At 37.2% G+C, this 12,624-nt stretch overlaps 1 protein-coding gene across 3 annotated transcripts; it reads left to right on the forward strand.

The window, feature by feature from the left end:
* Positions 1–7: 7 nt before the first annotated feature.
* On the forward strand, positions 8–12,137 carry LOC103709407 (uncharacterized). Of its 3 annotated transcripts, none has more exons than XM_008794720.6 (5): positions 8–213; positions 353–529; positions 619–744; positions 4,718–6,979; positions 11,132–12,137. In XM_008794720.6, exons 1-5 carry the CDS (start codon positions 177–179, stop codon positions 11,722–11,724), a joined length of 3,195 nt encoding a protein of 1,064 aa, XP_008792942.3. In that variant the 5' UTR covers positions 8–176; the 3' UTR covers positions 11,725–12,137. The 3 variants fall into 3 exon arrangements, with proteins under 3 accessions (XP_008792942.3, XP_008792943.3, XP_088564854.1); XM_008794721.5 differs by having other exon boundaries at positions 60–213; positions 619–711; XM_088708728.1 differs by having other exon boundaries at positions 115–213; positions 619–2,310.
* Positions 12,138–12,624: the final 487 nt, after the last annotated feature.

Below are 12,624 nucleotides of genomic sequence, written 5' to 3' on the forward strand. Positions count from 1 at the left end.
GACAATTTTGCCACACCCAGGTTTCCATATGGAGTCCGCCTTCCTCCTCCTCCCTCCCCCTCACCGGTCACCGCTTCTCCTTTAAGCTCCCCAACGACTCCCGGAGTGTCCGAAGAATCCAAAGAAAAGAAGAAAGAGACGAAGCGCCGGCGTCGCCATTGCCTAGTTCCAGGGAGATGGAGAGAGAGGAGAAGCGAAGGCCTCAGCCCGCGGGTTTTCTTCTTCTTCTTCTTCTTCTTCTTCTTCTTCTTCTTCCTGTTCGTCTTGTTTTCTTTGGATTCTTCTTGGTTTCTAGATTCTTGGGAAGAAGATTTCTTCGATTTTGAGTTCTTTTGGGGTGATTTTTTTGAAGGACATGAGCGGGTGGTGTGCCACAAGTGTGGGTCGGTGTACCCCAACCCCCACCCCAGCGCCAAGCAGCGGAGGGCCCACCGGAAACACTGCGGGACGGCAGGCGGTGTCGGAGGTGGCGAGGGGAAGAAGGACTCAGATGAGGAGCTCTCTAACGAAGACAGCCGTAAGAACTCCGGTACGGGTTTTTTGATTTATTCTTTAGTTTTACTCTTTGTCAATGTTGTGTGGGTGGTGTTTTTGGGACTGAGTTCTTGATGTTGGCAGTGGAAGCGGCGTTGGAGGATTTGAAGCTAGGAATCGAAGAGGGGAAAGAAGTAAAGAGCGGCGTAGGATCTGGAGGAGAAGTAAGAAATTCGGGTAAAGATGCGATTTTGGAGACTAACAATGCTGGTATATGGATTATTATGTTGTTCTCATTCTTCTTGACGCAATGTAATGAGTTTTCTGAGCTTTCTTTCTCAATGTCTGATTTGCTGAACAATTTTGGCTCTATGCGGTTAGTGGAGATTTAGTATGTGAATGGAGGGTTGGCCAAGTGGAAGAATTGAATTATAGGAATTACAGGGTATAGTGATCATTTGACACTTAGAAATGTGGACTAAGATTGTGGATTCGATGAGGGATGGGATTACATGCTAGATCGGTGGGCTATATGATTAATTGAATTGTTAAGTTTGGAGTAGTGATGAATGAATGGACTCAATGAAGTAGGATATTTAGATGAAGCGTTACTAAGGAGGGACTTGGTCACAGTATTTTCTGGAACTGTTTTGGTCTGTGTGGACTGCGGATAGTGAATATATGTTCAGTAGTAGCGCTTTTCATCGATAGTTCTAAGTCTGTTGATGAAGTTTGAGTTTTGTTGGTTTATTTATTTATTTATTTTCTCTTCTTAACTATTTGCCCTCTTCAGTCAGTACATTCAAGATGTTTCTTGTTGAGAGGGTTCGTTGTTGTTGTCTTACTTGCAACTGTGAGATATTGGCAACCAAGTCTTCCATTATTCCTGTTGAGGGATCATTCCCTTCCCTATCCTTATTCAATCTTCAGCTTCTCAACTTCTTTATAACACGTCATATAATACGTTATCATTGCTCTTGGATTTTTTTTGGCTGTTGTTCTCTTTAAGCCTGTAAGTAAGGATGTTTAATGTATTTACATAATTGTAAGATGGGGATCTTAAGGTTATCACATTTTTGTCCGACATTCTGTGAACCTCCTGGAGACCCCATCAGATATGTCTAATGTAACTTTTAAATGCCTTATTTGGTGTACGATATGCATATCTACACATTTTTATTAGCAGTTCGTCTTGTAGCATCTTCACTGTCTGATATGGCAGGAGGGCATTGGTGCTATTTATGCGGAATTGGGTCATTTATATCATATCAGTTGCCCTCTTAGTCTCTCTCTCATCTAGTTATTAAAATTTTCCCTTTGATGTTCAAAACTACTAATTTAGATCAACTTTCACAAAAAAAAATGAACATTTTGATTGCTGCATTGGTATATACCCATATGTGGACATGTTTGTGTACCCTAACCACCAAACTTATTACATTTGTATGTTCCTCTTTAAGCCTCAAGGTATCGACCACCAAATTCCAAGAACATTTCATGTTCCACTCTCAACAGGGCACAAACTCCCCAATGTTGGTGCCAAAGTCATTTCCAGCACAACATTTGGGAATGCAGGGTTGAAAATTCAGAATGGTTGGCGGGAAGTTAAACATACCTTACTATTTGTATACTCAAGGTTCATACAACTGATGATGAACCCACAAAATTCCTGGACACTTCTCAGCTTATGCAAAGTCCTCTCTTGTTTATATATGCAGAAAATTAATAGTGAAATTGTATTGAACAAAGCGTGAATTGAGGCTTATCCCAGTGGTCATAGCCCTCTGTATGGCAACCAGAGGTTATGGTTTGGAATCTCAGGTGACCCATCTCCAAGTATGGGCCTCCTCCTTTCTCTCAAAAAATTGTATTGAACAACCATATAGCAATCATAGGTGAAAGTAAAAAATAATTATCAGAAAAACTTGGTTTAAGATTCTAACCATGCACTATTTAGTGCAATGTGATTTTCCACTTATGTTCCAACTATTTCTATTCAAAACTGGACATAGGGTATATTCTGGATTAGCTTATATGTTTTCTATTATCATAACATGACAGACTGTCCTTATGGCCACGTGTGGTAGCTTATATATAGATACTGCTCTCAACTCTTAACACCTTTTTAGCTACTCTTATTCTATTTTAGTACACTCTATGCTTCTTCTCACAGGCATTGCATGCAAGTGCATTCTTGCATAAAATCACAGTGTTGGAATAGTGGTATTGCTCATTAGATTTTAAAGTGCTATATTGGAATGTAATTACAGCATTATCTATATCCTTGATAATATACCAAATTTATTTAGGTAGATGTTACTAGAATAACAAGGAGATGCCTTTTCAGTATAAATATGTCACATCATGCTTTCCTCCCTTGCTCTTAAAGCTAGATCTTTTGTCGGCCATCACAAAGAGTTAGACATACAGTATATCTTCATTTGTATCTTATCATGTTGCTAATTATGGTTTCAAAAACTGTTGAAGCAAGATGGTATGATTGGTACCATACCATTCTGGTGCAAAACCGACACCAATACAGGTGTCAGGATGCCGAAGCAGCTGTAGTGGTATATACCGGTCATACCGGCAGGTTGTCGGTATCAATAGGTTTTCATTTTTTTAGAAGTTGTCTGTTGCAGTACATACTGTTGTACTGATACTGTACCGTTCCAATAGAAAAATAGTTCATGGTTCAGTACCAGCATTTAAAACCTTGTTGTTAATAATATTGGTTTTGATCATGATACCTCAAAGTATAATAATTAATGTAGATCTTATCTGAAAGATCTTATCTAAAAATTTCATATCTGAGATAGATATACAATCTGAAAATTTTTCAGATACCTGTTCAAAATAGCCACAAGCTATGAACATATGCTCTTGAAGATGATTATTTCTACAATTCAGGGTGCATTTTCTAGCTCGAAGATAGAAAATGAGAAGAAGTAACAAGAAGATAGAAGAAATTAATTTATTTTTTATTCATGATTAAATTTGATTTCACACTATCTCTTTTCCTCTGGTATCTAAAGACATTCCAAGACTTACTACCGAGTCCTTCATCAACTAGGACACTTCTGGACTTTTCCCCCAATAAAAATTGAAGAAAAGAAGCAAATAAGGTACTAAAATGTTTCCTGCAAAACCTAACAAAATTTTCTATTTTGTACCCAAAATAGAAAATTATCATAATCAATCCAAATCTGAAACATTATGACTTTAAGCTTTTCCTCAATTGAGACCTAAAAGAGTTTGCAGCCTCTCCACCTCATGTATGAGCTGGAGAAGTCAAGTTCAAATCACATTTGGCCCTGTTAAATCACCCTTTGTACTGCAAAACATGGGTAGCTGGTAATTGCATTGGCCCTCTCCAAAGGATCCAAACTCTAATAGGACTTACAGGCACAAATTCAACCCAGAATAGGACTCAGAAACTCAATAAAATAGTACCTCCAAAATTCACAAGATAATAGAAACACCTAGCATTCAGAAAAGGATCTAAATCTAAAACTCTGAGGACCTAATAAAACAGCAAACTAATTGAAAATAAATCCAAGAAAAAAAATTAAGAAATCAAATCTACTTCAAACCTAAACTACATAGGTAAGGATTTGCTCTGAAACTTCCTGTTCAATATAAAAAATGACCTGTTTTACCCACATATAATACTAATTGAATACTCCAAAACTGTGCTGTTCCCAATTCTCTGTCATATAAAATTGCAATTGCATCAGAATGTAGGGGGAAGCTGTCTTGGCTTCTCTTATTGTTCTTCTGATGTGCATTGGTCCTCGTTCTCACTGTGCATTTGTAAACATATTACAAACTATTCTTTTCCTTGCTAGCGGGTTATTTGTGTTTCCATTTACAAGAGAATAAAGTGCAAGAAAGACATGGCATATGTTTGAAAATACCTATTAATGATGTGGAGGATTTGACAATCATCTACATTTACTTGCAACCTTTGTCTATTTTATTGTTATTCCTTTATGTATGGAAACCATTTTATGGTCCCTTTTCCATTCCTTAGTATTTCATTGTTGATAAGTAACTATGCTCTTGGAACCATCAAAATGACTGACTACTTGCTTATCTTGGTGCCGATATTATTTGGAATTCTTGTTTGTCTTAGTAAATCTTTCATAAGTTATTTTATGATCTTTTGACACTAATTCATTGTGCGAAGCATGTTCCATCAAAGTTGTTGGGTTCCTTAATGAATATATAATTCCATCTGCAGATAATACTCTGGAATCATATGTTTTGCTTCATGGCAGCCAAGTTCCTGGTCCTGGTACTGAGTGCAGCACAAATCAATTGGAAAGTGATGAACAGTTTGGAGATCATACATTGTCCTATGATGCTGATGTGTCCTGTAGTGTCAATATGGATTCCGCCTCCAAACATAGAGAGAACTCTGATTCTTCTGTATTAATCAAAGCATATATGGTTGCTTGTGCCAAAAGCCAGGTTAATAGAACTATCCTTGTCAATGATACAGATTTAGGGTACCATGCAAAGAATAATAGTGATGATGACATGCCTGTTTTTCCAACCCTACTTGGTAATCCTGCAAGTGATTCCTTTGTGATAGACTCTCAATTACAGAAGATGGATGAGTGTGTGGAGTTCAATGAACCATTAGATCATGCCACAGAAAACACCTTGATGAATGTTTACCCTGATGAAGTTTCTGCTAATATAGAGGAAACCAAGTCAATTGCCTGCAATACACAGGATGAGCAAACTAACGAAGAAGGACAGCTGTCTCAAAATGAGTTATTATCCGAGGCTGGATTATGCCTTATGAAAAATAATGATGGTGAGCATCTGAATTCTACTGCTCACTGGGATCAATCTGAGTGTCCAAATGGGAAGTCTGATAAATGGAAAATGAATGGGAATGAACTGGAGAATGTAAATGCTTTAGAAATGCCTTCAAGCACTTCTCAGGGAGAAATTCTTGAAGTAACTCTAGGATTTTATGAGGATCGTGGATCTGTGGAACCGATTGTAACTGTAATTTCTGCTGGTGCCGACACTGGAAATGAGCTAAATTATCATATGGGAGATGTTGCCTCTGAAATAGTTCCAATGGTGGAACTAGACAGCATTGCCAATGGCATCCTTTCATCCATTCAAGTTCATGAGAGCAATCCTCCTAGTGAGGAAATAGTCAGTATAAATGCAGTCAGTAAGCTGAATGCTGACCAGAGTCGTATGGATGAGCATGTTAATGGAGATAGGTCTACTCTCGTCGGTGATTCTGAACATGAAGCCAGAGCATCTCTGGCAAAGGCAGAAGGTTCCGAAGGGTTAGGATCAGATGGGCTTGAAACCCATCCATGTGTTACAATTGCAGGAACATCAGGAGCCCAAGCAGTGACTTTAGATGATCAAGTTACTGGTTCACTTGAAAGATGTGCTGCATCAATCCAATTAGCAGAATTTGAAACTGAATTTCAATCTGAAAAGCAGTCTGACCCATCACGTGAACTTTTCTTATGTGATCATATGGTGGCTGCAGAAGTGGGTGGTTTTGCAGCATCTGAGGTTAGTCAAGCTGATGAAACAACCAAGATAAGTAATGAAAGTCAACATGTTATTAATGAAGCAACAGAGGTTAACAATCATTACAGTTCTGTGGGGATCAAACAGGAAATATACGAAGAGGAAAGCTGTCATTTAACAAAGACTAATGCTCAACATAAATGTGACACTGTGGAACCAGAGCCCCTACCTTATGAGTATATCGGAGAGAATGAAGTGGAAAAGAGCAAAGATTTAAGTGCATCCACTCTTTTTGATAACGGCTTAGGCTTACAACCTAATGAAAAAAAATCCTGGCTCTTGGAGAATATAACTGAAGATCATTCAGATCAACTAGAACATCAAAAAGTTCTTCAGATAAGATCTACAAAAAATACAGTTGGTGATGACACTGATGATCCTGATATGAAAACGACACTTAAAAATGACTGCATGAATACAGAAAATAACCTTATGGAAGAACTTTGTCAACTGAATGACCACAAAGTTCAGACTGAGCATGTGGCAAACATACCTGGATCTCAGCTGGAACCTCAGAATGGATTTCGAGACAATTCAGAAGACTCTTCAGTTGGTAATGACAATAATTATTCTATTCCAGAAATAGGTTTTCAGATTCCTCACTTTCAAACAGAAAATGGTCTTGCCAAACCATCCAGTGAAGATCCAGACTGCAAAGAAAAAAGTAGTGATGCACAAGATTTCGCACTTGAGGGGCAAGTCACTTCATCACCATCAGTGGAGTCAATCAAAAATCCCATTACTTGCAGTGACTCAGAAACGAATGGTATATCTGGAGTTGCTTCTGATCTATGTTATCAGCCTTTGAAAGAAGAGCATGCCAATTTTGAACCTAAGCAACATCCTGACTTTTTTATTTGGGATACAGTTATCTCCGCAGATTCTAATGGCCAAACAGACCATGTTGAATGGCTGAGGAACTCTGTTTCAGGTGTAAATTTATTCCTTGATCTCCTATTATGTTCCAGCACCTAAGCTGTTCGATTAGGAGCTTCTTTAGTGTCATTTATTCTCTGATATGAAAATTTCTTAAATTACTTGTGGTTGGATATAAACTGCTGTAAGCTTGAAATATCAAATATCCAAGATTAGCTATCTTCAGGCTTGATGGCACTTCTATTATTTTGAAAATCAAGAAGGTAATTATTGCCTAGATTCCAACTCAAGTTGATCAAAAAAATAGTTTTATGGATTCCTTTGAGACATAACCAATGAACTTTATTGTAACAATTCAAATTGTGAAACATAATTGGGCCAATCACTTACCCTTTGAGAGATTAATTTTCTATTGCAGTCAACCATGTTGGTTAACTTTAATGATTTTATATTTCTTTTAATTTTTATCTTTCTCATTATAGATGAGTTTTCAAGTTGAAAGATACCTATAAGTTTTTGTTTGTTAATGATACTTTGACATTTGTATTCAATCTTATACCTCACTGCTCTTGTTTCATGTGCCTAAAGTTTGGGTTGACAATTTATGGCTCAATCCACATTAATCAAATTCAAATTTCGCCATAAACAGATTCAGGTCATAGATGTGTCAACAGGCTGGATTCAAGTTTAGATCTCTTGCCTGTTTAATCCTTTTTGACTTGTATAGTAATTGGGTCAAGTCATGACTCAATCCATTTAACCCTTTTAAGGCTTGTGTAACCTATTTAAAATCCATTTAACTCGTATATGAACCACTTAATTGGTTTAACCTATTTAACATGATTCAACCTGTTTGTTAAACAGGTTATGTGGGTTGGGATGGGGTACCTGTTTAATACAATGTTCAGGTCTAGTCTAAATTTTTGACCCAGTTAGATTGGGGTTGACATATTCTTGACCCGACCCATATCCGATCCAACTCCACCCAATTGCCACCCCTACATAATGTTACAATTGATTATCAACATGATCATAAATGTCCGCTTCATGGTACACCATATCAGTCTGTATTGGTGCGTACTGAGGGTACAATACTGTACCAGTACCAAACCCACATGCAGTATGTGGGGGCATATCGAGTATTGCTACACCAAACCAACCTCTATACTGGGCGTACTAACATTGTAGCAAGATTATCAACACGCGGACCAGTACAGAGTTACCTTATTCCCCTTTTTAATTTTAGATTAGAATGGATACAGACACTACTGTAATAAAGACTAAAGGACAATAAGTTAGGGTACCATGACCATCTGGCATAGCAGTCGAAGCAGTGTTAGTTAAGAAGATTAGCTTTAATTCGTGCAAAAAGGCTTTTCTCCTTTTTTTTCTCTTAAGAAAATTAGCAAGTAGCAGAAGATGTAGGATTGCTTCAGTTGAAAATTTAGGAGGACTCGGTGGCTACAGTTGACCATGAAGTATAAAATTATTCTAAGCAGGGCGTATGACACTAGTAATTTAACACTCTGATTTAACATATGGTCACCTCCTTACTATCAACCTCCTTTGAAAATGAATTAACAATACACTTTACTGTGTTTTGTTACCTTGTGGTTTTGTTGACCTTAGATTAGAAATTTTATTTTGAAAAAAGTAGTGTCTTAAGTCTTAGCTGAAGAGTTCACCTGTTGTATGTGCCATGGTCTAGATTTATATAATTTGATATCTCAACTATATTGGTGGGTGATGATATTGTGATAAATCTTCAGTTTATTCAGCCAGGATGGAAGGTAGCGGACATTTGGAAGGACCAACGTAGCCGCTATGCAGCCTCACATATAAAAAATGAGAAACTGAAATATTAGGCAATATAGTAAAAAAGGAAAAAAATTATGGTTTTATGCATTGATTTTAATATCTAGTGTAAGATAAATGCATAATACCTAACAAGATAAACACAAGAGATTAGAATGTTTGCAGATGATATCTTAATACTGCATTGGCTGATTTTTTGGGATAAAGTTCTGGTTTTATTTATATTGTATCGGTGAGTGCCCGATGGTGTCACAAACTGGTATCAATCTGAGATGAAAACCATTGCTGCGGCTCGATACTCAGCTTCATTACTTACAATTGTACTTCACTTCTTGCTTTTTCAGGTTGCTAAATTTTCCTTTTCGAAAATATAGTAACACGTAGTAATCTCCTTTTGACAACTGGACATCTTAGTTTGCAATAAGAATCTGTTGGCTTGTAGGTTTGAAAGAATACCAGCGACACTGTAACATACACGCTTTATTAATGGCATGCCTTAATTGAATGTCTAAATGAAACATTAGTCCATATGTTGATTTTTTTTAGCTTTCAAACTTGACTCCCCTGCCCTGCTTTTGCCCTCTGGGCAACAAACTCTGAGGGTTGCTTATGGTGGCATAGAGAATGGGTGAGAAATCTCTAAAGGAGATGGATTCAGTGGCTGCAATTAGTGGAGTAGCATAGCTGCATTTTGGTGAGGTAAGAGACTGTACTTACGGGTTCTTAGCTTAGTTTGGACTTCATTAAACTGCACTTGATACCCTTTTTCCATTTTTCCAATAAATTACTAGCTACTAAAAACAATTTATTTAGTGAATATGTTGTAGCCTCCTTTTTTTATAACTTGTTATTAAATTGGTCATGGAAGAAAACATTCTCAATTAACATTTACATTAGATCAATTGCCAGGTGTTCAGATGGAGGCATTAGGATTGTTAAATAAGGGAGGTGCTTGTGATCATCTTGTGTTTGGCTTGTAATTCTGCTAGATATTGTCTTGCACTCGAACTCGATTAGTAGACTTGCAAAGCTTGAGCTAAGATTCCAATCCTGCCAAGCTTAAGATTTCTATGGTTTACTTGTATTTAGCTTGGTTAAGCTTGAATTTTAAATAATTTATATCATAATAGATATTTCAGTTATAAAAAGTCAAAGTTAGTTTTGTTTGTTGGTTTTTTTTTATATTCTTTGTTGAAGAAACTGTTTTCAGCCATTACATCTTATGTAACAGTTAAGGCATCTAGTGATGTGTAAACATCTTAGTTGTAGAATAAGCTTTACCTACTGAGACTCGATGCTCTCATTTCATTAGTGATGCAGCCTTTCAGCCTTCATTCATGACGCTTGCCACCTGCATCTGCCTTTAGAAGAAGCTCCCAGGCCTTGCTGAATACCAACTGGTCTTTTTCTTTCCCGATTTGTTTCTACTTCTCTGTTGCATTCTCTCTTTCACCTTTGTGATCTCTTTCCTTGCTCCTCTCTCTCTTTATGATTTTATTTCAACCCCAATCCTGTGGGCTGCCACATGTTGTCATTGCCTCCATGAACCCTTTTAAACTCCTCTCCTGGACCACCCTAAGCAGGCCCAACTGAACCAAACTTGAGGTATCTCCAACTAATGGAAACCAAGTTTGAGCTGGGACCTTCCCTGCTTGTCAATCACTAAGAAGAAATCAAGTTGGCTTTATAATATTTGATCAGATCATTGAATCATTTATTTCTCTTGAAATCTGTTTCATTGATGATCGAGCTGTGCTCAAGCTTGATCTTGTTCACTCAAGCTCATCTTGTTACACACTTGGGAGGCATGTGGTGGCAATTAATCAAATCATATGGACTTCTGAAAATATACTAAAGCTAGGAGCATCTTATCTTCTGGCTATTTGGGCTTTTTTTTCCTCTTATGAAATTCAAGTTATGTCCAAATGAAAGAGCCTGCAGTCAAATCACCTTGAAGTGATTAAACTAGTCTTATATGCAAGGAAAAATCAGTTGTTAAAGTTGTCTGTCCAGAGATACCCAGTTAACAATCCATAGAATTAAACATCTTTTGACAGTGTGACATGAATATGTATTCATACTCTCCAACATTTCAACTTTCAATTGATTCTTATGGTTTTAGTGGATATTTGTTACTTTTCCCTGTACTTCAACTTTTAACAGGATGATTTAGCTCAAAATGGGAAAAAAAGCCTTCAATTTGATGTTTTATGACTCTGTTGTAACAAGTTCTTTAGAGATTCCCCTTTGTTAACATGAATACCGGCATGTCATTTTTGCCACAAAGCAATGTAATCAATTCAATATCGCCTTCAAGTAATGGTTTCCTTATTTTCATCCCTCAACCTGTTTCCCTGAACTAAAGTATTGGATTGTTCATTTGTTGCTGCAGATGGAACAGTGCCATCCATAAGACATAAAACAGTCAGCAGATCCTTCCTTGACCCACAAACCCAGACTCCAAAGGATCTTTGTGCTTCTAAGGAAGGTGCTCTTCCAGAAAGCAGGGCAACCGACTGTGTTATTTTTGAGGAACCTTCTTTCATGACCCATGTGAAACCTGGTAGACCATCAGTTTCTCATGAGATACAATCAATACTGAACTCACAAGATGAATCTGAAGCAAGAAAGAAGAATGAAGATATAACTGCAAAGTTTGCTAGGGGGAATTCCCAGAAAGTTCATGTTCCCTTGAAAATCCTCCTTGCCGAGACAAACTTTGAGAACCAACAGGTAACAAATGCCCAGGAGCATTACAAATCATTGCAGGACAAGAAAAGTCAGACCTTGCAGAATGAGCGATGCACAGGAAAGGCATGGAGTTCCAAAATAGCTTCTGAGAATCCTGCTGAGCCCTCTCTTAATCGAGAAGATTATAAAGAATGGAATTCTCCTGCAAGGTTTCCAGTCAATAAGAACCAGAAAAGGAGAGTTAAAGGAAAACAGGCCTGGATGCCATTTATTTGCTGCCCATCCATTCAATGAACTCATCTGTTGTGCCTAGTGGCTGCTCTCTCGTTGGCTGGTCGGATCATCTTGATGGCAGCAGTGGCCTCAGCACCCATCTTAGTGTTGACGCAATATAGGATCATTATACTTCAAGTCATGATACTGTAGATTTGGATATTGTCTTATTGCTGGTGTCTGTAAGTATTCTACTCTGTTGGTTATTTGGTATTTCTTTCCTTTCTGGATTTTTCAGTGTTAGCCTTAGAACTTCTACTATGTTTTTTAAGTTGCACAATTTTGATGCTAATGGTGAAGTTAGTACAGGGTATCCAATGCTTGGATAGGTTTCTTGTAATGCAGTTTCAATTAAAAGATACTATGAATGGTTTATTTTGCTGTTTTATTTTCAATGATCAAGCACTTCTCTTGTGGGTTCTTACATTCAGAAATAACTTGCTACATGCATATATTTTATTATCTGCCAGACCACTTGGTGATGGTGGGTTGGGTTGGAAATAAACTATTCTGGTTAAGTCTGAAGAAGTAGTCTTTGTGGGTTTTCGTCTGGCTGAAGTTCGCATATGCTCAACAGATAAGAATTGTTATTATGATGAACATAAAAGCACCATCTGATGTGATTTCTTTTCCTTAGCCTTCCATATTACAGTTAAATCAGTAAACTTCTTTGTCAACTGGCCAGCCATTAAGGCAGCTTGCATCCTTCGTATGTGTTAATGTTTTATTGTAGTTCTTTAATACTTGCTCACATCATAAGAACAACATATTCCATATGTTATATATTATTTTTAATTAAAAAAATCAATCCTTTTCAGTATGATAAAAAATAAAACATTTTGATTTCTCTTTATGATATGATACATTTGAAACTTCATTGTTTAAATATTTAAAACAATTCAATGCATATAGCATATTCTT

This window comes from Phoenix dactylifera, chromosome 12, assembly GCF_051530095.1.
Source record: "Phoenix dactylifera cultivar Ajwa chromosome 12, Ajwa_hap1_PhDact_Kaust_v1.1, whole genome shotgun sequence".
NCBI classification, from domain to species: Eukaryota; Viridiplantae; Streptophyta; class Magnoliopsida; order Arecales; family Arecaceae; genus Phoenix; species Phoenix dactylifera.